At 38.3% G+C, this 23,220-nt stretch overlaps 2 protein-coding genes across 4 annotated transcripts in view; both read right to left on the bottom strand.

The window, feature by feature from the left end:
• Positions 1–146: 146 nt before the first annotated feature.
• Positions 147–3,928, bottom strand: LOC124222684 (mediator of RNA polymerase II transcription subunit 27-like). Of its 3 annotated transcripts, XR_006884086.2 has the most exons (6): positions 3,468–3,928; positions 3,056–3,325; positions 2,675–2,975; positions 2,287–2,589; positions 2,040–2,185; positions 147–1,694 (listed from the first exon to the last, which is right to left on the bottom strand). XR_006884086.2 is itself a non-coding variant. In XM_046633915.2 (5 exons), exons 1-4 carry the CDS (start codon positions 3,638–3,640, stop codon positions 2,452–2,454), a joined length of 882 nt encoding a protein of 293 aa, XP_046489871.1. In that variant the 5' UTR covers positions 3,641–3,928; the 3' UTR covers positions 147–1,694; positions 2,409–2,451. The 3 variants fall into 3 exon arrangements, 1 of the variants encoding a protein (XP_046489871.1); XR_006884085.2 differs by lacking the exon at positions 2,040–2,185; XM_046633915.2 differs by lacking the exon at positions 2,040–2,185 and having other exon boundaries at positions 2,409–2,589.
• A 3,033-nt stretch (positions 3,929–6,961) lies between these two features.
• Positions 6,962–23,220, bottom strand: part of LOC124223145 (uncharacterized) — a 76,530-nt gene continuing 60,271 nt past the window's right edge. Inside the window, exons 8-11 of the mRNA XM_046634877.2 lie at positions 22,843–23,004; positions 14,465–14,674; positions 9,576–9,816; positions 6,962–8,923 (exon numbers count right to left, since the gene is read on the bottom strand). Of these exons, the coding sequence (XP_046490833.1) occupies positions 8,752–8,923; positions 9,576–9,816; positions 14,465–14,674; positions 22,843–23,004 (785 nt within the window). The 3' untranslated portion in view covers positions 6,962–8,751. The remainder of the gene's footprint in view (positions 8,924–9,575; positions 9,817–14,464; positions 14,675–22,842; positions 23,005–23,220) is intronic.

Genomic DNA, 23,220 nt, shown 5'->3' on the forward strand with positions numbered 1-23,220 from the left:
AAAAATTGGTTTGATTTGAAAATTGATGTATACTATAAAAAACACGTTATTTTCTCTCAAAAGTTATCAAAGTGCTACTTATGAGAAAGAATTCTATTATCGTGTTAATTAAATATGAATTTAATGAAAGACGATTTTTCAAATCGTTTATTCGCATCTCGTGAAATGCTACTTGAATAATTTCATTATCAGTGCTGCGCACCATATAAACGTAATTGAAAAAAAAAGAACTTCTAATTATAAGCTGTCCAAAACATACAGAATCAGTGAGAAAGGCAATAAAGCTATTGAACTGAGAATATGCTAAAGTAGGTTTCCTCGCATTGTGGTACTATCAGACTTTACGATACTATATTATTAACAATAATTTAAGTTAAGACTGAAGTTATAGTTGCGGACCGAGTAAAGCTAGCATATCCATTTTTTAAATGTTATAAGCTTATGAACTCAATACGATAACTGGTAAAATAGAAGCAATTCTTTTGACTCAGAACTATAAATGCGTGTTAAGTACACAGGCGTTATTATTAGTAAACATATAGTAATAACCGACGAGATTAATCAGGCAAGTTGTAAGCTTTTCCAATAGTTTTTACGGTTTCTACCATGATTCCAAGTTCATACTATATGGTGCAGCCTGAGTATAATAACGATAACAATTCTACAAATTTCAAAAGTATTTTACGACACACTGAATTATATGTATCGATGAATATAAAATACAGCATTTCATATATTTTATTTTAAAAAGGGTAGCTAATTTGCAGAAAATGTTTTGAGTGAATAAATAAAATCACGGTAAGCTCATTTGACGCAAAGTAGATAGAGCCTTACAAAGTTGGGACCCAGAGTCCATCGAGCCCGTGATTACAGTAACAATGTGTTCATTACCACACAAATAAAAAACAAAAATGAAAAAAACAATGACTTGCGCCCTCGTTAAAGCGCCAATGTTCCAATTATGGATGTGTACAGTTCTGTGAAGATAACAATTACACCATAATTATAATTACATTATAACGATACTATTATGATTATGATTGTCATTATACATAGAATTAATTACGATATGGTGATATTAAGAATGATATACAGATTTAGAATAAAGATAAATCAACTGCACACCTGTTATATACCGAATAAAAATGAATAATTATCCCATGAAAAGTACAGTTTTGTTGCGAAAATTGGAAAAAATTAATAAATGATGTTGCGATCAAACTAGCAAGTATGGAAATTCATAATAATATCGATAATACGGGTCCAGTGATCAGAACTCAAAAGATGGCTTCACCAAAACGAAAAAATATCTGTAGATCACTTGCAACCGGAGTTTACGTCCGTGGGACGTTGGACGCAGTATTTCGATTGAAATAAACATCCACAGATGAAAAAAGGAGGTATAAATTGCAATTTGTTCAATTAAATAACGCTTTCGCACATTTTCAGTCGTTATAGAGCTCTGTGATTGAAACTCATGCTAGTAGCAGTTAAACACAATAATATACAATTAGCGTATTATAAATAAAGAAAAAGGAAAAAAAAACCTACTTACATAAACTTGTAGAATCAATTATTTACAGTGCGTAATAACCTAATCTAACGGAGACTTTCACAGCTCCCTATCAGTTTGTAGATAAATCTCTTTTTAGTATCACAAAATGGTTTGCCCCTTTGGTGTTTCTTGATCAGCTCTGCAAACACACATAAACATAAACACAGGTATTGATATTTTAAGCGAAGTTGACAAAACAAAGGACAATTGTACAGATCAAATGACAAAAGTTGGATTCTTATCGGCAATGGGCGAGCTACACGGTTCAAACACTAGCGACAGAATGTTTTTTGTTTATCATCGAATAAACCGATTGAAAGTACTTATGCCATTCTCAAGCTGTCAATACTGATATTATTAATCAATTGTTAAATGATGAAAAGCTTTTATTTGATCATTCAGGTCGTTAGAAGCTTTATTGGTAATAATTGAAGTATTGTAGTAATTGCTGACATATGTATTCCTTCATTTATTCTATACATACCAGGTATATTTAGCAAATATACGAAATACCGTATTGTTCCGAATATTCGCCGAGGTTTTTCGTCGTTGACAGCACCCTCCAAACGGACTATGCAAACTCGTCTTACGTCATAATTAAGAAAAACACTCTTCAGAATTGGGGGTCGTCTTATGCTCGGAACAATACGGTAAATAATAGAACACTCAATTACGACCATGCATAATTTATATAAGGTCAATGCGATGATTGGTTGCTTAGAAAAACTTACCATTCGTCGAAATTTGATTCCAATCATTCTTTATTTCTGCGATTCATTGAATAAGAACGATTGAAGAGAAGTCGCGCCTTTTTGTTAATACAAACTGAGAAGACCAAGTTGTGTGTACATACTTTTCTAGTTTATTACCAGTCGTAATAAGTTACGGGATTTCAATTACGAGGCTCTGCACTCTTGATGATAAGGCTCCAAGGTGTCAAAATCTCGCCAAGTAGGCGGCAGGAAGTTGTGAAGATACAATCCGCATCGTTTGCAAGGTACACTGAACAGATTAGTGAAGCTGTGGAACCAGTCCTGGAGAATATGCAAAGATTTCATCAAGTTTTCTCGGAGGATGCATTATTCCGTCGCCCAAAACAAAACGAATAATTAAACGAACCATGAACGATATAACAGAGCATTCAGGTGAAGTGGGTGAATCAAACTGAAGCATAGCCGCGTATGCATTCTCTGTAAGTTTTTTGAACACCTCGTGTCGCGATTCTGTCCACAAATCCGTCGACTCTCCGTACCCTTTTATGACCACGCTCTCGATCAACAACCCCTTGCATGCAATCACTGCTTTCAAAATGTGACCAAGAGTGACGTGGAGCACGGCATTGGAGGAGAGCTGTCGTGAAATGGTTATCGTCATGTCGTCGTACAGTCTGTTTATTGTCATTATGACAGAGTCGACTTGCCTGTTGATATCATTTGTTAAAAAAGCTTGCCGTCGATTCCACGTGTCACAATTTATGACAGCAAGTACTGGAGTACTTACTCCGGAGGAACGTTATGACTGGCCGTTCGCAATCTTTTTTTCACTGGTCTGCCCGCAGTTAGGTACGAACGCGTCATTGAGTTCTGAGTAAGTAGTGTTTGGGCGACGTCGCTTTTCTCCTCAACATCCTTTATCCATCTATAAGTGTTTACCAATGTGTCGTGGAACGCTTGTCCTTCCTGTGTCGTGTGCTGGCCCAGGTACATCATACTTGGAAGATCGAACGGTTCCGGAGTTGGTTCCAGAGTGTTCACCGCCTGTTCTACATCTCTGCAAACATTCAGTCAGTAATTCATTTTTCCAGACATGAAAGATTGATCGATCGATAGAAACTTCAGAAGCGTGAAAATTTAAATAATCACAGGCATGTAGTAATTATTATCTGGTGAAGTGTGAGTAATGTGTAATTTACCTTACACGGCTAGCAATAGTACTTAGAAATTCCTGGAGCTCCCGAGGAAAATTTGTCATCGAGTTATCTTCACCACCGTCGACTTCCAGGTCGCTTCCCACAGGATTAAAAAGCTGCCGGACACTTATTCGCAGTAATCTGATTGCGGTTAACGCAGTTTGCAATTCCGCCATGGCTTATTTTAACGTTGAAAAATTTATTATGTTCTCAAATTGACCATTACTTTGATTAATAGTATCCTATACAAACATCAAAAGTACTTCTGACACTCGGTGATATATTTAAGGTTATTATCAACAAAGTTAGTCGGTTATAATTCAAATCATACGACGACATTCGAGATTCGATATACGTTACGATATGCGATAGTCGATACTCGAACATCGAAGCTCGACATGGATGGCGCTAAGTCCATGGAGACTACAGAGAGAAACCTCTCTGGAGACTAGAGGTAAGGAGGCGGAACGCAATGCTGGCAAAATGGACTGTGAAAGTGATGAACGATTCGCGGATTTTACCCGCCTGGCAGTGCTACCAAAACCGATTCTCACGTATGCATCGTATAGGCCAGCCCCCTGACACACGCTGCTAAAAGTGGTTCGCAAAATGTCCCTCGATTCTGCCGCCAATCCGCACCACTAGTGGCGCTAGTAGTTGTCTGACAAGCTTGCGCGCCATCAGCGAAGGCAGCGAGTGTGTCAGAAGTCTACTAGTGCTACGTAGAGGAAATAAAAAACGGGGACAAAACGCGTACAATTTTTTAGTATACGAGAAGTGGTGAGTGTCAGGGGGCTGGTCTCCATGTTACAACGTAAGGTTATCTGTATATGAGTATCAAAAAGATAGGTTAGGGTTCCGCCAAATAATAATAATAAGCTTATGAATAACTCGTAGCGCCGCTCTTGTGGCCATAAGTTGTGCTTTTGTTTTGGACGTGAACTGACCACCCCCCACCACGTTCATTGCAAGGCCTGTATGTAAGGCCGTGTTTGTGTATATCAGGTGGCCGTCGGGTTTTGATTTAGTAGTAGCATCAGCGTTCTTGAGGTTACGGGACGTTATATTTTAAGCGTAGTTTTACTTCTAGAATATGCTGTTACTGTACTACAGAATATTACAACAATGGATTAATTTGTTTAACTAAGATACAATAGCGTTTGCTTTTGGTTATTATTTTAGACGAGTAATATTCTATATGCTTCATTAAAGTAGAATAGTGATTGATTATGGAATATAATTGTGGTTTATTAAGTATGGATCTCTGATACTAGGATCACGTTGCTGAAATTACTTCGAACTATTTGTATGGTTTATCTTTAATGGAATTAATTGAATAAAATCTCGAATAATTAATTATCTTAAGATATGCTTGCATATACTATGTTCTGTAACATTTTTCATGTGGGTAGTATTCCTTAGCTGGGGTAGGTCAACTTATGAGCAGTGCCGGTTTTAGCACAACTGGCGCCCCGGTTCAAGATTATGTGGCGCCCCTTTCCAAAATGGGAAATTGGCAGCTTGCTGTTTGATCCGTTCGGGCGGATTCAAATTAATGGAACCCATGTGAGAATTTTTAACACTCTCCTTCAGCTTTACCCAGAGCTAACGAATTCGACGTAGAAAGTTTTGAACCTCCTTTTTTTAACCCTTTGAAGGCTTAATACTGTACACTTTCAGCACTGCTTCTCTTTTATCTAATTATCACTATGCGGACTGCACCAGGCAGTGGCGCCCCCATAGATTTGGCGACATGGGTGATCGCCCGACCGCGCCCTACGCGAACATCGGCGATGATTGCACCTCTTTGCAGGACATAACTTAAGCTATACTAATAAACTGCAAATATAACTATCTTACATAACATTTTTCATATTCGACTGAAACTAATGTACATAGCAATTGTCTTTCTAGATATTGTTTTGTACTTTAATATTATTTGGCAACTTGTTATACTACAATACACTGACGACAAAACACTTGTACTGAAATTCAGGTATATTGAATAGACCGAAACTAAAACTTTGGGTCTCGTTGTTTTTTTTCCTCACCTCTTTGTGAATCTAGTGGAGTTTTTCGGGCGTCTACTTTCATACGTTGCTCGCAGCAACTGGACTGTGTGGGACCAGATTCTCTCGCAACCTTGCGTGAATGAACAGCCAAAGATGGCAGAATTGAGCAATTTTGAAGATCTCGCAAAATTGAGAGAAATAAAATACAATGGATTGACAATAATTCCACGATCGGACTATCCATTTGGTGAATCGAGTAATAGGTAGGACAATCTGAGGAATTTCAGCGTACAACCGCTTCTGGTAGCAAAAGCGCATCTGAGCCGAGGTGCTCCTCTGAAAATAGGGAAACTTTGATTAACGGCATGTGATATCGTCGCTGTGTGACTGATGGCATGCATGCTTCGAGTATCAGGAGCGCAGAAAAACCGAGGAGCTCTTCTAAAAACAGGGACACATTGATTGACTGCATATCATGTCGACGCTGTGTGACTGAAGGCATGCCTGCTTGATTAAGAGGGCATGTGATCGCTAATTTTCCCGCCATTTTCTCTCAGACCTAAGTGATTCGGAGAAATTTCAGCTAAAAATGACTCCTGGTATCAGGAGCACAGGAGACCCGAGGAGCTCTTCTGAAAACAGGGACACATTGATTGACTGCATGTCATGTCGACGCTATGTGACTGAAGGCATGCCTGCTTGATTGAGTGGGCATGAGATCGCTAATTTTCCCGCCATTTCTCATTGAAACTAAGCAATTCGGAGAAATTTCAGCCAAAAATTACTCCTGGTATCAGGAGCGCAGGAGAACCGAGGAGCTCTTCTAATAACAGGGACACATTGATTGATTGATTGACTGCATGTGATGTCGACGCTGTGTGACTGAAGGCATGCCTGCTTGCTTGAGAGGGCATTTAATCGCTCAATTTTGTGCCTCTTTTTAAAATCAGGGAAATCGGACAAATTTCAGCGAAAAATTGCTCCTGGTATCAGGAAAATATTTGAGCCGAACGCACAAGCTGGTCAAGATTAATTTATTCACTGGCATGCAACACGTATATATCAGTTTCGCACAATCAGCAAGAAAAAGTGGTCAGCTTCTGCTATTTCACTAGAATGTCTGTCGAAATAGACAATAACACTTGCCAATTCTCATCAGAAAGACTAATATTTCTCAGTTCGAGTTTTGAAATGTTAACTCACGACAAAAGCCTATGATAGACTGACTTTTCGTTTGTTTTCCTTGGTAATTTTCTAAGCGATGATTCATTTGCCTTGAATTTTTGCGATAGAAATTTGCACATACTCACTCTTATTCAGGTGGGAAATGATACTAATGACTGCTGCATGTTAAAATCTTTGGAAATGAAAGTTTCTTTGTTTTGTTTTTGAAACATAGTTATAGGATTTATTGATTATACAGCATAAAGATGTTACACAACAAACAAAGGTATAATGTATTATGTACAGATAGTTCACAAACAATAATTTAGAATATTATATATTTCACTGTCAACTTGGTTCGTAAAGTACATTTATAAACATAATAATCAAAGGTGTATATCCAAGACTTGGAGAATGACAGTAATTTTGACATCGAAGTAATAAAAATTCCATAGAATTTCATGAAATTTTCAGTAGACAGTATTTATAATACCCTACATTCACCAAGCTTGAAGAATTTTCCAGTCACATATACCTGTATTTACAATTATTCGGTGGAAATTTACTGTGCAAAAGTACAAAATTGCGAGAATTACAGTCTGAAGGACGACAGTTTGGATCGGTCAAACTTTCACTTTAGAAACTCTAAATGCTGAGCAGATCTAGTCAGACCTCCATGAATCAATTATCATAAAGCCAGTTGAAGAACTCGTAAATTTTGTAAGATTCCGTTAAACATCAAGTTGACTTATAACGTAACTGATGTTGATAGAGTTGAATTTTGGTTGAGAAACTGCCAATAAGCCTCTAAAAAATTTGGTTAGATCACAAAAATCAACTACCACAGTCCCATCATCTGAAACTTGAGAGATAACACTATTCAATCATTTCTCGAACAAAAAAGGCGTGTCATTCGCGAAATTTGTATAAACCACAGGACTTACTCAGTCGACAAATAAAAGTCTCTACAACGTGCTGCCTCTTACATTAAAAAAGTATGATCAATGACATGAACAGTCATAATAATGTGTAACTGATTTTCCATGCGAAAATACTTTATCGTTGTTGTAAAACCTTCTCGGCAGGTTTTCGACTAGAATGTTCTTTTTCAACATACTATTTTATAAATGAAAGAATACTCGATGATCCCGGAATCATTCAGACATTATTCATAACTAAAGATCATATTTTGAAACCGAATTTGAAGAGCTGTAGAGGGTTCCAGCTGTAAAAAAAAATCGGCGAGTATTGCAAACGGGTTTTTAAGAGCTTTAACAAAATTTGAGTTATTTAAAAATGAAAAAAGATTAATATCATCGTATAGAATTTTATCGTACCTATAATGTCACTGAAACGCAATTATCAGATTGCCAAATATGCTGTACGACTTCCAGTTCGGATTGACATGCGTTTTTGTGTTGTGGCTGGTACACTTTTCGAAATCATAACCAATAATTCCGATTCCAATTCCCGTTCATATCAAACTATAGTATATTGTGGTAACAGGGAGGCAAAATCGGTCATTTCGGGGCGAGCGTAAGTTTGCAATATGAGTTGTAGGCGAACCGAAGACGATAATACGCAAATACGCGATGCGAAAAAAACCGTTGCCTTCTTGTTGCACACCATTCTTTATATAACAAGAGTATGTTCCGCGTTCTTCACTAAACACGAAAACGCATGCGCGCAGTACAAAAAAGACCACTTTTAACTCCAAGAACTTAAAAGTGGTCTTTTCAGTACTCCGCGCACGCGCATTCGCAGAGCAATTCGACCGGCATGGAAACGAGTACTTTAAGTACGGAAAACAGACATGGAAAAACGCGTAAAACATGTTCGCGTTATATAAAAACATTTCAAATTTCAATATAGTCCGTTCCGAATCGTGGAGATTGATCAATGCACTTTTAGAAACAGTACATCCTCGTGCACGATTTCGGTTGACCAATGACGTCAGACGACCGGGCCTTTGGCCTTGGTTTGTTGTTCTCGGGGCTCCCGATTCCAGCCGAGTGGCGGCCGTCTTCCAAATGACAACGAGTACTGCCCAGAGTCGATGGTGATGGCGAGGCGGTCACGCGAAAATCGGATTGGCGACCACCGCCCTGACGTCACGCAGGACAACAGAGGTTCTGACCATTCCGGAGGGAAGCTTCGACCAGGTCATTCGTCGTCACCAGAGACGTCTCCATGAGTCCCCGATGCGTTGTCGAAACAGGTCGCAGCGGGTACCGATTTTCCGCCGCAGTAAACGTCATGGTGTCTTCTACGACGTGAGGCACGCTTTACATGTAAAATGAAGAAAATTTTGTCATAACACACGGTAAAAAATATCACAGAATATAATAGTATAACTTATTTTTCGATTGTATCGCTTTTAGATTCATCAAAATTGTGTGCATGAAATTTAAATGTGTAGCAACAACCGAAGAGTGTTACAACACAGCTGTGCATTTTTCCATCCCTCAACTTTCAAGTGCTTTGTGTGGTCGTGAGCGGTTATTTTAACTCAGTCTTATCTTCATATCTAAAAGACATTTTTGTGCCTAAAAAATTGTCTGTGATGAGGCGCTTGTATGACGTATACGTTTAATTGCATGTAATTAGGAGCTTCGGTTCTGTACGTCAAGTTGTCTCTAATAAAGCGAAATTACCATGTGTAAGATTGTCATTCTTTCTCTGCTATCTATCCCCTTACAAAGTAAATCGACAGCTACGGAAATACGGCATAATTTTTCTGTCTCATAACCACAAGTTCTGAATCATTCATCGCTGAAACAACTGCTACAGGAGCAGTTCCAGCTCACTGGCGAGGACTTTACACGCGCTACCTAACGATAACTCGGTGGGTCTGTATTACCGATATTTGTTCACCTTAGTGGTAGGCAATCCCACATACTGCAGACTGTACTTGAAAACACCCGTGATAGCCTACCTTTTTTTCTTCGTTATCGAAAGCGTCGTCGTTGTCAGGTCGACCTCAGCCTCGATCGCGGCCAAGTCGGCGGGGAATTTTGTCCTCGGCGGTGTGTCGGGGGTGAGGGGACGGCCGGAGTTCAACTGCTGAACGACAACCCTCGCCAGAACAGCACTCAGCGTCAGCAGAACGCCCGAGCAGAGGCCGATCCAGACGTAGAACATGCCTTCGTCTTTCGAGCCCTCGAAACCCGCACCCTCTGTAAATGTAACCAGCAAAACATGCCTCACTTTTCATCAACGGTTGCGTCGTTGCCGTCAAATGCTCGAGTGTAAAAATGGTGAACGCGGAAATTTTTTCTGGTCGCAATCGGAATTGTTACATTTATAATGGGGAGATGATTCTTTGGTCTGTCTTTACCAACATCGTAAAGCGACACTGCGTTATTTTGACTTTATTAAAAGAAAATTGATCCAGTTACTGTTGAAAAATTAATGGAGTCACTGGTTAAAATGAGTACACTTTTCGCGATCGGTAAAAACTGGCTATCTAGTATCCCATGAAACATGATACTCTTTTCCATCAAAGTTTTACCGTGTTTCCTGAGAAACTTTCTTAGCATTTACTTACGCAAATAAGCATGAATAGCATCAGATGAGTTTGATCTTAAAAATAAACGAGTATTTTTAATATATTCCACAGAAATGAATGAATCCTACCGGTATGTACGTGAAAAGAATTTCAGTACCACTGATAAACGTGTCAGAGCAGATCAGAATGCAGCTGTTGAAAGATGCAAATAAATCGCGAGGGATTTGAAAAAGATGTGGAGAACGCATCGAGGAAACTCAGGAATTCTCTGTGCATTTTACTGAGCACTTTACAAAGACGTCCGGAAAGATATTCCGCGGAGTTACGTGGTGAAATCTACGGCGAAAATTTTTACCAGATAGCTAGATATGGTACACAGTGCTCTGCAGGTGGGATCATAGCAGCTGCTGTTATCGAGACTTAGTGCTTTTATTGCAAACAGAAAAATTCAGTCGAATCAAGACAACGTGAAATTGAATTGTGCTAATAGAGCGTATTTACTCGATTCGAGAATTAATTTTGCTCGAATATCCAATGACGTCGATTCATAAAATGCTAGGAGCTTTCCATGACCCGAAACTAGTTCCTTCGGGACATGTTGCAAAGAACATGGTTTATTTTTATCGTCAGAGAAAAAAAATATCGTCGCGTTACAATGGAAGTTATGCCAAGTATAATCACATGATAAAATAATGTAATATATTATAACCTTACGTATATTTGATCGCATGTTCAAGTAATTCTCAATTCTAAATTCGTCTGCATAGCTTTCGAATTTTTTCATTTGAACAACAGGATTACAGGGAGTTCATAGTTAAGTTTCCTTTCTCTCTCAAAACTCCAAAATTTTTATCGCATAGCCACGGCTGAAGGTGAAAAATTTGCCAAATTTCACATTATATTCAGGCAATACGTGGATATAGTAAAGAAATTAACCTGCACGAACTGCCAAAAATCCTGTATGTTATTCGATTAAAGAAATTCTACTGCAAAATTGAGAGCATGAGGTTTTGACTGAAGTTTATTTTTCTTCTCTTTTCTCTTAATATTTATCTCCAGATATAATAAACACTAAAAAGTATGACGATCATATTGAACCGAGTTTATAATTAAATGATCAAACGAACTTACCTGTGAAGTTCGATCATAATTGTATTTTCTGCCCCGTCCTCTAGATCATCAGGTAGATGTTCAAAGCATCTTACGACAATGCTTGTGAGAACACAAACGTACACGTATGTTTTTGAAATTCTATTTTATAAATATACCTTTTAATTAATTAGAATAATTTTTATTTACTCTAAACGTTGTGATGGGAAGGTGTTGTCGCCCGAATTTCTATCTTCCACTTTATATTATTACGGTTATTTATTTATTTAGTTCGTTACGAGAAGTCTCATCAATAATTTATCTCGAGATAAATTGGTGATTTGTTTAAGATGTTTTCTTTTAAGTTTTGTGAATTTCTGAAATCTTTAGCTGATTAAATCCTGGTCTTTAGTTATCTGGAAGACTTTTCCTTTTAGATGAACTAAAGTTGCCAGAATCTCTCTGATCAACTTTTACAACAGAGGTGGAACGACTTAAATCGAATAATGAATTGAAATAAACTTTTCCAGTGCACTTGATGATACCAGCGATACGAAATTCGTAAATAACTTTATTTATTATTCACAAAACAACTCTCAATTCCTACAACATTTTTTACCGAATGCCTTCTCCCTTTTCACCACAATCCCGTGAAAAGAGCGTTGCTTATTAAACTTGAAGTTATTTTCTATCAATCAAACATTTACAAATAACTCTGAATTAACTTAGAACTAATTTACAAACTATAAACCAACGAACAAGCCCTTCCTACACAAACTTTGGGCATGAAAAAAAAATCAAGCAGAAAGTACTACTTAGGCAAATGAACACGCTTCTGGCACTGGTTTATTATAAAACTTGGCAAAGCCGTCTGATTTTTTAGTCCAACTAATAAATTTTCTGATTTCTTCTAAATCGAGGATCTTTCTACAAGCGGCAAAAGTGAAAGCATGCCTTGTTCTATGTGCCTCAAAGATGTTCGTGTCTAAACCACTTCCGCCTAATACAGTTTTCACCCATCTGCTGAGGGTTTGTGATGTTATCATTTCATTACGCGGTCTCCTTGTGGTAATGAATAATCTTCTGATAGTACCATGGATATTCTTAGTCTTTGCGGTGTAAGTTTTTAATACGATTGCTATAAAAATGTTGGAGTTTTCGTGAAAATTTGTCAGTTTTAGTACTGGTTGGACCTTGTTAAGACTGGATAACGATCTCATATTTCCGGCAAATGCGTTTTAGGCCATTTTCGTCCCGCTTTCGAGGTAAAAAAAGTTAACTTTATGGTTGAGTCGGGAATAAAGGTAATTTCTTGTTGGTATCCGGCTTCTTATAGTCAGGTTTGTTATTTTTCAGACTCCAAGAAATTTCTTCCAGAGATTTTGCCGAGCTTACCTGTTCTCCCAAATTATTACCGAATAAAAACTTTCCAATCGGAGCCCCTGTCATTGTTTCCTTATCTGACGTATCGACATTAGAGCTTATGAATCACCTTCGTGTTTCCGAATCAATATGACGTGAATCTGACATCGATAAGAGTGCGATTACGCGGAGCTCAGTATTTCTTAACTAACTCCGATTTCAAATCGGGGGAAAGTTCTTTTGTTGGAATCATTTCCCATCTGCAGGCAATATCCGGATGAATTTCCAATATGTTTTTACATATTTTCGACAGAGGTTGTTTTGAATTAGAACAACATCCGATTCTCTGCATGTCGTTGATTCGGATCTGCCTCGTCGTGAAGTTGATCCGAATCGATCTCGTCCTAAGGAGTGTAACGACGCATCTTCGTAACCTGTTACGTAAATTCTTATCTGCGAGGATCTGATTTTCCAGAACTCGTCTGAGAATTGATCTATTTTATTGATCAACTCGCGATCTTAAGAACTCGTCTGAGAATTGATCGGCTTCGTTGAACAACTCGTGACTAATCTACCCAAGAACTCGTCTAGGAGGAAGCCGTAGGGAATAATCAACTTGTCATCTAACCTGCGCAGAACTCGTCTGTAGAAAATCTGGTCTGTGATCGTTGGTTTGATTCAAATTTCAACTTACAATCATTCTTTGAGTAGATGCTATCTTATCTATGCCGATGATGTCGATGATGTCTGTGCTTCGTTTTACGTAACCATTTTTCCTACTTTTCAAGTCGCTTCAAAAGTTACCAAAGTTGGTGATCCTCCCTTTTACTAGCTTCTGATTTCGATTCTTCTGAATCACTATCGCGAATTCGATTTCGCGACATGATCAGTATCATTTTGAACGTTTTCTTTCAATTCTCACGAATACGTGGCGTATAACTATTACATTACTATCCGTTATTATAATAATTTTAAAAGTGGTTGTACGTAGCCCATGAGATGGGAAACTACCTGGTGATCTAGTGGACGGGCTGGAAAATGTAATTATATAATTGAACATCGCCTATAATCTACAGGTAGTTGCGAAAAGAAACTGTAGCAGCTTGTCGAAGATTCTGAATTTATTCAACGTTAAACGACTTTTCCACGGGGCGGGGTTGAAATTCCTAATCTTAAAAGTTAGAAAGCGTCTGAATCCGAATTTTTCGGCGGTGAAACTTGAAGTGAAAGCTTCGAATGGTCCGTAATCCGATGCTCAAAGTTCCGAAGGTGCAAAAATGAGAAGATCTGAAACATCTGAAGCATCAAAATTCCGAATAATCGAAGATTTTTAGTACCGTGAATTTCTGGCATGGTGAAATTTTTTCACCACTTTGATCTTTCTTTGTTTTGGATTTTGGATATTTTTACGTTCGGAATCCTGATCACTCTGATTTTCACTTTTTCTGAATTTTTACACCCACTCGTTGAATAAACTAGGCCGCGTGGGCATATTTCAATATCTGGAATTTTACTCCATCGAAATTTCATTCGTCGGATTTCTGCTCTATCGGCACGTTACTTTTCGGAACTTTGCTCTATCGTAGCTTGAATTTTCGGCATCTTGCATTTCGAAACTTTGACCCGCCGAGTTCCCGACGATTCGAAAACTTGTTGTTTCGCAAAAGTTTGATTTCTTCGCGTCAAATTTCCTCATGAAATAATTCGGAATCAGGCGGTTTCGAAACTTTTCAAATTCGCAACTTCAACCCCGCCCCCTTTTCCGCGTGAAAGCTGTGAGCTTTCGGCCGTCACGTTGCGACCATTCATCGCGGAAAAATTGTCAAACGATTCGCCTCCCTGTAAAACGTTGATTTCCCACTCACCCTTGGTCAGGGGTGGCCGAGGCTGCGGAGTCCGCGACGTCGAGTTGACGGTGTCGGAAAGCGGTCCGACCAGATTCGGGCTGGGACTGAAGGCGGCTTTGAAGTCTGCCTTGTCGAACCCCTCCTCGAGGACATCCGGCTCCTGGAGGTTTTCGTCCTCGTCGGGCAGCAGAGGCATTTCGTATTCCTCGGCGAGGACCTTTCTGGGAACTGCGTTGGAAAATTAGAGGGTACGAGGCGAGCTGAATTTTACGGCCAACTCGATTTCCGCGTCAGTCAAAATCAGGGAAAGTCAGCGTTTCAATTTACACGGTATGTACCCGGTAATCAAAGGCTCGCGGCATCGCGACCGCGAAGCTCGGACGTAAGCTCGCGGACTTCCGGAGTCCCGAGAGATTCGTACTCGGCTTCAGGTTCGGTATCGTAACATCGAACCGCAACCGCAACCCAATCAAACCGAAATCCCGCGTCTGCCGCTGATTTATGCGGGAACAGTCATCACCGCTCCATTCCCGCCCGGGCTCATTTCGTTATGTTGGCCTTGTGTGCTCATCGGTTATCCTAACTCGATCGGTTTATACCCGATATTACCCCGGATTTATAGTCCGGTACAGGGTTCGAAGTCGTTCGTGATCGATTAATGCATAGATGCGGTAGTTGCGGTTCGTCGAATCACTGTTTCGATAGTAAATTAGCTGTCCATTCCTACTTATCTCCGATTCAATCGATATGCCTTATTCGATGAATCCGAAGGCAATGAAGTTCGGAGTGAAATTTCTCGAGTCACCTTCGAAAATTAATTCATTCGGCCAACACCAAAATTGGACGATATATATTTATTTTTTTTTTTTTTGCTTCCCTGGGACCGATTTTGATACGTGATACGTTGAACATAATTATCGCCTTTGCCCGTTGATTTGGGAGATTTGTTGTTCAAAATGCGGATCAGCAGCGATATTGGAGAAATTAAATTTAATGTTTATTTTTCGTCTGAAAAGGTCTGAAAAGCGACCTATGTAAATAACTATACGTAGGAATGTATAGAAATTACGTTAGCAAGGTGGAGAAAATCTCTCAGATACACCGGCCTCCTTATTCTTGTTTTGTTTGCGGTATTCCGCACCTATAGCTACGGTTCAAACTCGGCTACAGCGTTTATTCCATCGGCCATTAGGTATTCGGGTCGTAGACTGGGAATTGTATAAAGCTTTAAAACCGATACACGTCGATACGCCCGAATAAAGAACAAAGCCGTAAAGGACTTCTGCATGAGCACGTGGCGGGTGCGAATTTCTTTGGGACTATCGGAAGAACGTTGGAGCCTAGAACGAAATAAGTTGGGGTCGAAACTATCCATTTTTTTTTTTTTACCATTTTATGGACAGAAGCGAAAGTTTCGATTTTTACGGTGAAAGAGCAATGCTTTGACATAATTTCAGTAAATTCCAGACATCGGCTTATTAGTGACGAAGAATGAAAAAAATGAACTAACTTGCTCGATAAAGAACACACTATTAAGTGCTTTCAAGCTTCATCGAAACATTTGATAACAGTTCGCCTGACCTTACTTTGGATTGCGTATTAGGAATAACGAAACAGAAAAAAGGGAATTGAATATTCTTGGACTGATAAAATTGAATTAAAAATAATCACACCTGAAAATGTCTGCTGAGAATGATTTTCTAACGTTAAACTAACCTGTAGAATGTTTACGTAATTGTTTATTTTGCCACAGGGGGCTTTGTACAGAAATTCTGCCAAGAATCTAACAAAAATATTTGCATTCTAAATACGACTATGATGAACTTCTGTTCCAATTCAATTCCCGATTATCCAAATTCGAGTTGTGTCAATTATTCAGGCCCTCATTACTGACCTGCAAAAAATATCACGGTGTACGTAACAGTGAGGACGTTGATCACCTTACATTACACCGATAGCATCATCGACTCGTGAAATCCGACGTTGGATTCTGCCGTCTGAATTATCGACGGCCTTTGGGAAATCAGAGATTTTCTCATTCGACATTTCGGATTCGCCAGCGGTGATTCGATCTCCGATTCGCTTTTCCATTTGCATGTTGGAGAAGGAGGGAGAGAGAGAGAGGGAATGATCCCAATTTGGAGAATTTACGATTACCCGAAATGAAATCGTCCCTGTCATTGATCACGGGATAACAACTGCCCGTAAAAATACGTCGGTATAATCACATGCAGGGGAAAACGGGAATAATATACCGGAGTACGCGTATAGATACAAAACGGCCGATTCGAATTAATCACCGTAACGCGAACGGGTGAAATTTCGCAATGAAATTTATACCTCGCGTTCGGCAACCGGAATGCAACCACAAAATACACTTGAACCAAAGTAATTACGCTTCTGTTCATTTGATCTTTGTATTTTTATAGTAAATTTCATCGACCCGACTGCGATAAATTATCGTATGAGGTTATTTTCAATAACCGAATTTCGCGAAGAAAATTTGGAATTAATTTATACGAGCAAATGGAAATTGTCCGTTCTTTGAACAAGCGACACGTGCGTCATGATTTCAAAATCATTAACCGCGTATAATTTTGATGCGATGTATGTTTCGGCGAGAAATAATTTAATTTTTTTGTATCATTTTACAATAGAATGTTCATCGTTTTAATCAATTCAAAGGAACAGTGTGTATGAAATCATAAAAACGATACTTCGATATCTTCTACGTATGATTTTGGATAACTAGACGTTTTTGCATGATCTAAAATCGTTTGTTTTGAAAATCGAAATCCATCGAACTTCCAGACTTAATTCGTCAATTCCGATTCGGCACGTTCAAGTTACACCTGAAGTAATTCCCCTTTCCGCAGATCTTGTGTCGTCTTGGCAACGTTGCAAACAGCCTTCCACGAAGGCTCGATACTCAATAAGCCGGAGCTTAAATCAAAGTTGAAACTTCACCCAAACAACAGTAAATCCGTTTCAGAACATTCGACAGCTGAAAGCCAGTTCTGAGTCAATGAAAAGTACAGGTAACGAGTTATCCGGTGAAAATGTTATAAAGTGCAGTCTAACATTATGGTATAAATCCATCGGCATTTATGCGAGCGATTCAGGCAACAGTTTACGAATCGACATTTGTTCAATAATCTGGGATTGGAGAGAATAAGGAGTCGGCTAAGCCTGAACAATGAGACGAATCTTGAACGGTAAAATTTTCCCTAAATTGAATAAATGCAGTCGAATCTAGGTTAAATGTGCGCTGAATTGCATTACAGACAGATTTTTCATGTTATTTCAAATTACGCAGGAAAATTTTTTACGGAATAACCCGGTATACATATATGTACATTAGACTGGGCCAAAAAAATTGACTATTTTTTTTTTTGAAAAATATATTGAGAATATCATTCATTATGGCAAAAAAAAAATTTCATGAAATTTTAAGCCCTTAATATTAACTTTAAGAGGTCTATCATCGCTATTTTTGATTTTTAGTAATAATTTGATGTTTTACGTCAGAACTGTCGAAATATTGAAGTCGATTATCGATTATCGATCGATAAATATTATCTATTGATTCTCGATTAATTCTCGAGAAATTATATCAATTTATTAAGCTTAATTACTCGGAAACGGCTCGTCTGACAAAAATCTATAATCAGACCTTTTTTGTAGGGAATTTAATTTTATAAAGGGATAAGTGAACATAAATTTTTTCACTTCAATATTTCGACAGTTCTGACGTAAAACATCAAATTATTACTAAAAATCAAAAATAGCGATGATAGACCTCTTAAAGTTAATATTAAGGGCATAAAATTTCATGAAATTTTTTTTTTTTGCCATACTGAATGATATTTTCAATATATTTTTCAAAAAAAAAATAGTCAATTTTTTTGGCCCAGTCTAATGTACATCCGTATTGCTTTATACTCTGAGAGAAAATCAGAGGGGAGGCAAAAGTGCCGGTTTCACGAGTCATATCGCGATAACATTAATTTACTACCTGCGACGGCTGGAAGATGGATTAAGGGGTAGAAATGACCGGTGATACGTCGAAATAGCCCAATAACAAAGAAAACGAAGAGGAAGAGGAAAAACCAGTGATAGAAACGGCGAGTCGGAAGGTTTCTCGAAATAACTTTCTGAGCGAGCGATTTTTGTGTAACTCGACCATAAAAGTGTCACAATTTTGCGCAACCTCGAATATAAAGATTTGCCGGCAATTTATTGTAAGGAATAAATTTATTTTGTAAAAAGAACAAAAACAAATACTGTGAAAAACCGTTTAAAAATTACTAATAATCGATGACAAAAAAAAAAAAAGAAATGAGTAACGAGGATGGTTTGAATACTTTTTGTTTTGTACAAACGGTTAGGACATATTTGATTCGTCACTTTTTTCTCCCGATCAAACATTGACGTTCAAAGTATATCAGTGGTATCGAATCGTGGAGAAACGATCAGATTATCTTCTCTCGCATTGAGAAGTTTAAATCTCGAATTGCTTGACAGCATTTATTCAAATTAGTTTGACAACATTTCGACATTTGCAAAACCGCGTTATTCGAAAATTGGATTTAGCCATTTTCCCATAACCTCTCTCCACCCTGACGGTATACAAATTGGGGTGCGGGTCGAACTTTCGAACTACCGAAATTCAGATTGACCATTAATACGTCGAAATTCATCAGTTGGAAGGGTCAAACTCCGGATGGTGTGAATTTTCATGGGGTCAAAATTACGAACGGTTGTAATTCTCCCAAGCTTCTCGTGTAAATTATCTCAATACATGCCGGGCAAGATTTTCTTTCAATTTATAAAAATGATTCAGAGTTTGAACGCCATAAGATAATTTAAAACGTACAAAAATTCCCCTGCATTCGGTATTTGGACCTTTCCGAAATTGAATAAATTTTTTAGAAAAATTCGTTGTTCATTTCCTTTGATGTTTCAGATATTTGAACCGAGAGTGATTTCTAGTTGTCGTTTACATTATAAACACCTTGACTATTCTCATTATTCACTGTAACCCAAGAACAGACTTCTGGGTATAATACGAATTGAAACAAACGAAGGATTAAAAGATGGAAAGTTTTCTTTTGATATCAATAATACCTGAACCATTACTGTAACTATCCCAGTTTTATCAGAACTTCCTGTACAAGTAACTAAACGAATGAAATTACTGTTTGAATTTGGATCTGAACCCTTTGAGTCACAGCGGTAAGTATTCTTCCCGCCTATTTCATATCCATTTTTTGGGTATTTAGAAAACTTTTCAACACATTTATTTGCGGTTTTTTGATATTTCTTACAGTATACCGGTAGGTTTTCAATGCTCGAGAGTAATTATTGCGATACGATGTGAATTATTGTTATTGCTGGAAACAAATTGAATGTATATTATAATAAGAATAATTCATTCCCGAGAAAGAAACTTTTCGACACGCACCCATAAATTACACCACTTGTAAGATTTCGGGATCACTGATTACGGATCTGGAATCAGACTCTGCAAATTCAGTACGGCGAATACAATCAGCGACGCCAAAGACCCTTGCATAAGAATTTTTTAACCCTATTCGATCAAGTTCGAAATTTTCGTGCTTCGCATCGGATCGACCGTCTCGAATTTCCGTAATCTGATTTTAGATTTGTAATCAGGGAGGCCAAAAAGCAGAGAATACTTTGTTGTGATAAAAGTTGACTCGGCGCAGTAATTTTCGACTCAAAGGGTTGACTGTCAAGAATCTCGACCAGCATCCGCAGGAAAATCGAGCGACCCGTTTAGCGCGATAAAGTCGCCAAGTTCGAGGCAGTGGAAAGAACGACGAACCGGTCAGACACAGTTCGGCTTGTCACGCGGCTCGGAGAAGGGACCGAAGCACTCCATTCGGTTTTCCTTTGAGGGAATCGCGATTGAATCGAGCTTAATATTTCACGAACGACGGCACCACGCGGTCAGAAGTTTCGCGAGCTTTTCAGGACTCGCAGAACTCCGGGAAACTTGCTGTATGTGCGCCGGCATAATTTATGGCCGGCACAATCGGGTTCCGGGGTCAGTCCTATTTTCGGTGAAGATGAGCCCGTGCATTCAGGGGGCAAAAATTATTATTTACCGCGTCCCTTTCGTTTCTGCGGTACTTTTTCCCCGATCCCCTTTATTCTCGTTTCCTTTTTTCTCCCTCTCTCTATCATCGGCTCATCTCCAAAGCATATTCCCGCTTCTCACCCTTTCCCATTCTCGGCATTTGTGTATTCCCTCCGGTTTATCCTACCCCGGAAAAGCAATCGGAAAGGTCAGCGAATGAGAGCATCGCACACGTGTGTCTCTTTTTTACCTCCTTTCCTTTCCGCACCTTTTTCATCTTACTCTTCGCCGATGTACTTTGTTTAAACACAAATTACTCACTCTCGCTTGTGCGTACAACATAGATTGTCCGTTCTCATTTCGAGTTCCCTCTTTGACCTTTTTGCGAATGAATGTAGCTAATGGGCGATACATACACGTTCACCGTGGGATATGATGGGATATAATAGTTAAATATTCCCTCATCTATGCAGCGTGGGACAGAATAATCTTGAAATGATCCATTCCTAATTTTACGTCATTTTTGTAACGATGCTTGGTGCTTCGTGATACAAAGTATCGCTAATTTCAATACGAGAATTCAGATCTTTTGTGCTCACTGAATGAATAATAATGTGCACAAAAGTATAATAAAGTTTTAAACAGGAAAGAGAAGAGTAGATTTATGAAAAATTTAAATTACCTATCTGATTCAAGATCGGAATGGATTGAAAAATTACAGTTCCGCGGGAAATCAGATTTCACGACACTTTTTTCACATATTTGAACTGTTCGCAGATGCTGAACTTGAACAATCAACGCCATTCGATGTATTATGTTGCTACGGTGTTTTAAAACAATTTATGCAAGTACGATTGAAATTTGGATCAATAACTTGTTCATGTTTCATCTTTAGCACCGTTAAAAATAATTTTCATGCGTAAAACGTTGAAATTTTCGTCACCGTATAAAATTTTTATGCCAAAATTAACGCGGATTAGAGTCGATTTTGCATATGGAGTTCGTAACTCACCTGCGAGGCTGTTTCTAAGGGTTTGAACCCCGGGATCCGACATAATTAGAGTGGAGTTTGTAATTAGTTCGAGAAAAGGAAAAGCACTTTGGTACTTTTAACACCGTAGTAGAAACTGTTTTATCCTCTTTGTTGGCATAATGAAGCAAGGTGGATAACAGACTACTGGCTTCAGGCGTAAAGTAAGAGTAATTGTTTGACAGTTGAGAGAACTAGTCCCTAATCGTACCCTTTTCCTACGTCACACATTCTAATGCGGTGAAGTAATTTACAACGACATATATATTAATATTCCGGTTATTATTCGCAGGCTGTCTAAAGTGTATTTTGCTAAAAAAAAAAAAAACAAAAAAAAATTTTATACTCTGCAAACAAACGGTTGAGATCTTGATAGATGAATAAATTTTAGCACAAACATCAGAGTCATTGTACAACGCGTGTTACTCAATCTCACGTCAAGGTCCGCTGAATTTACAAATTGGCCCCTCAAAGTAATATGTATTCGAAATGAAATCTATTACAAATTACAGAAATTTTCCGATAGCTTCTGCAAATTGTAATTTATTCAACAAGTAATCGAATCGAAAGCAAACTCTTGACAAAATTACTTTATAAATTTGCTATCGAAGCGAAATTAATTGGAAAAAGCAAAATTTCGGAAATAATGAAGAAAGATATTATTTTTGTAATTTGTAAAAGAATTCTAAAAGTAAATGCAAGAGTAACTTTTACCATTACTTGTAATTTGTAATCAGTTTCGCTGCAATTGAAGGTTATAGGAGGAATTTCGTTAGAGTTGGTTTTCAGTTACAAATCACAAAGGCGATTATTTTTGCGATCACAAATTACTGAAACGATTACTATTGCGATTACGTTTTACAATTTATTACAATCAAAACGAATTAAAAATCACAGAACGGATTATTTTTGTAAATAATTTCCTAAACCGTAATTAACTTCGTGTCAATTGTGACTTAATTGAAAAGTAATTTTTTCTAAAGTTTGTTTCCAATTGCAAATTACGAGAATAATTGACGACCATCTTTGAATCGGTCACATTTTTGAAGTGTAGTTGAGAATCTCACCGGACCAATTACAATCTTGAAATACAATCGACGGTATTCACTGCGTCTGGTATAATTTTGAATGCAGTTGACAGCTTTTTTGCCTCGGCAAACACTCTCGTTATTCGCAATCAATTTCGCTCCGCAAATGATAAAAAATCAAACTCGAGCGAAGGTTTGTTACTCAAAGAAGTAAAATGAGACGGGATCGTCTTACCGCAAGTGTAGACAACGTAGAGATAAGGCTTCGTGTTCGAATGCTTGCACGGATTCGAGGTCGCTGGACGAATGAACAATTTAGGGCTCGTCGTCAGGACGCAGCTTCTCCGTCCGTGACAAGCTCTCATCACAGTTCTCGTTCCTCCCTCGCTGACACAGGCTGCGTGGCGTGAAAAGGGGTCGTAAACATCGATCAAACATTAACGGCGATGCTGTCCGAAAAATGACTGGTTTTTGAACTTTGAAATAATCGTCGTCAGTTTTTTAAATTGCAGAAAAATAACGGGGCACCTTGGAACAAAATCTTGGGAAAGAATCGAAAATTCGGTAGCGTTCTAATCTCTACGGGAAATAAAGAATTTTCGAAACTGGACGA

Source organism: Neodiprion pinetum, chromosome 7, assembly GCF_021155775.2.
Source record: "Neodiprion pinetum isolate iyNeoPine1 chromosome 7, iyNeoPine1.2, whole genome shotgun sequence".
Lineage (NCBI taxonomy): Eukaryota > Metazoa > Arthropoda > Insecta > Hymenoptera > Diprionidae > Neodiprion > Neodiprion pinetum.

Coding starts and splice junctions, on each gene's coding strand:
- LOC124222684 (XM_046633915.2), bottom strand. CDS start 3,640: ATGGCGGAATTGCAAACTGCGTTAACCGCAATCAGATTACTGCGAATA. Junction 2,976..3,055: donor AGTCATAACGTTCCTCCGGA/GTAAGTACTCCA, acceptor TGATATCAACAG/GCAAGTCGACTCTGTCATAA. Junction 2,590..2,674: donor GCTCTGTTATATCGTTCATG/GTTCGTTTAATT, acceptor CATATTCTCCAG/GACTGGTTCCACAGCTTCAC.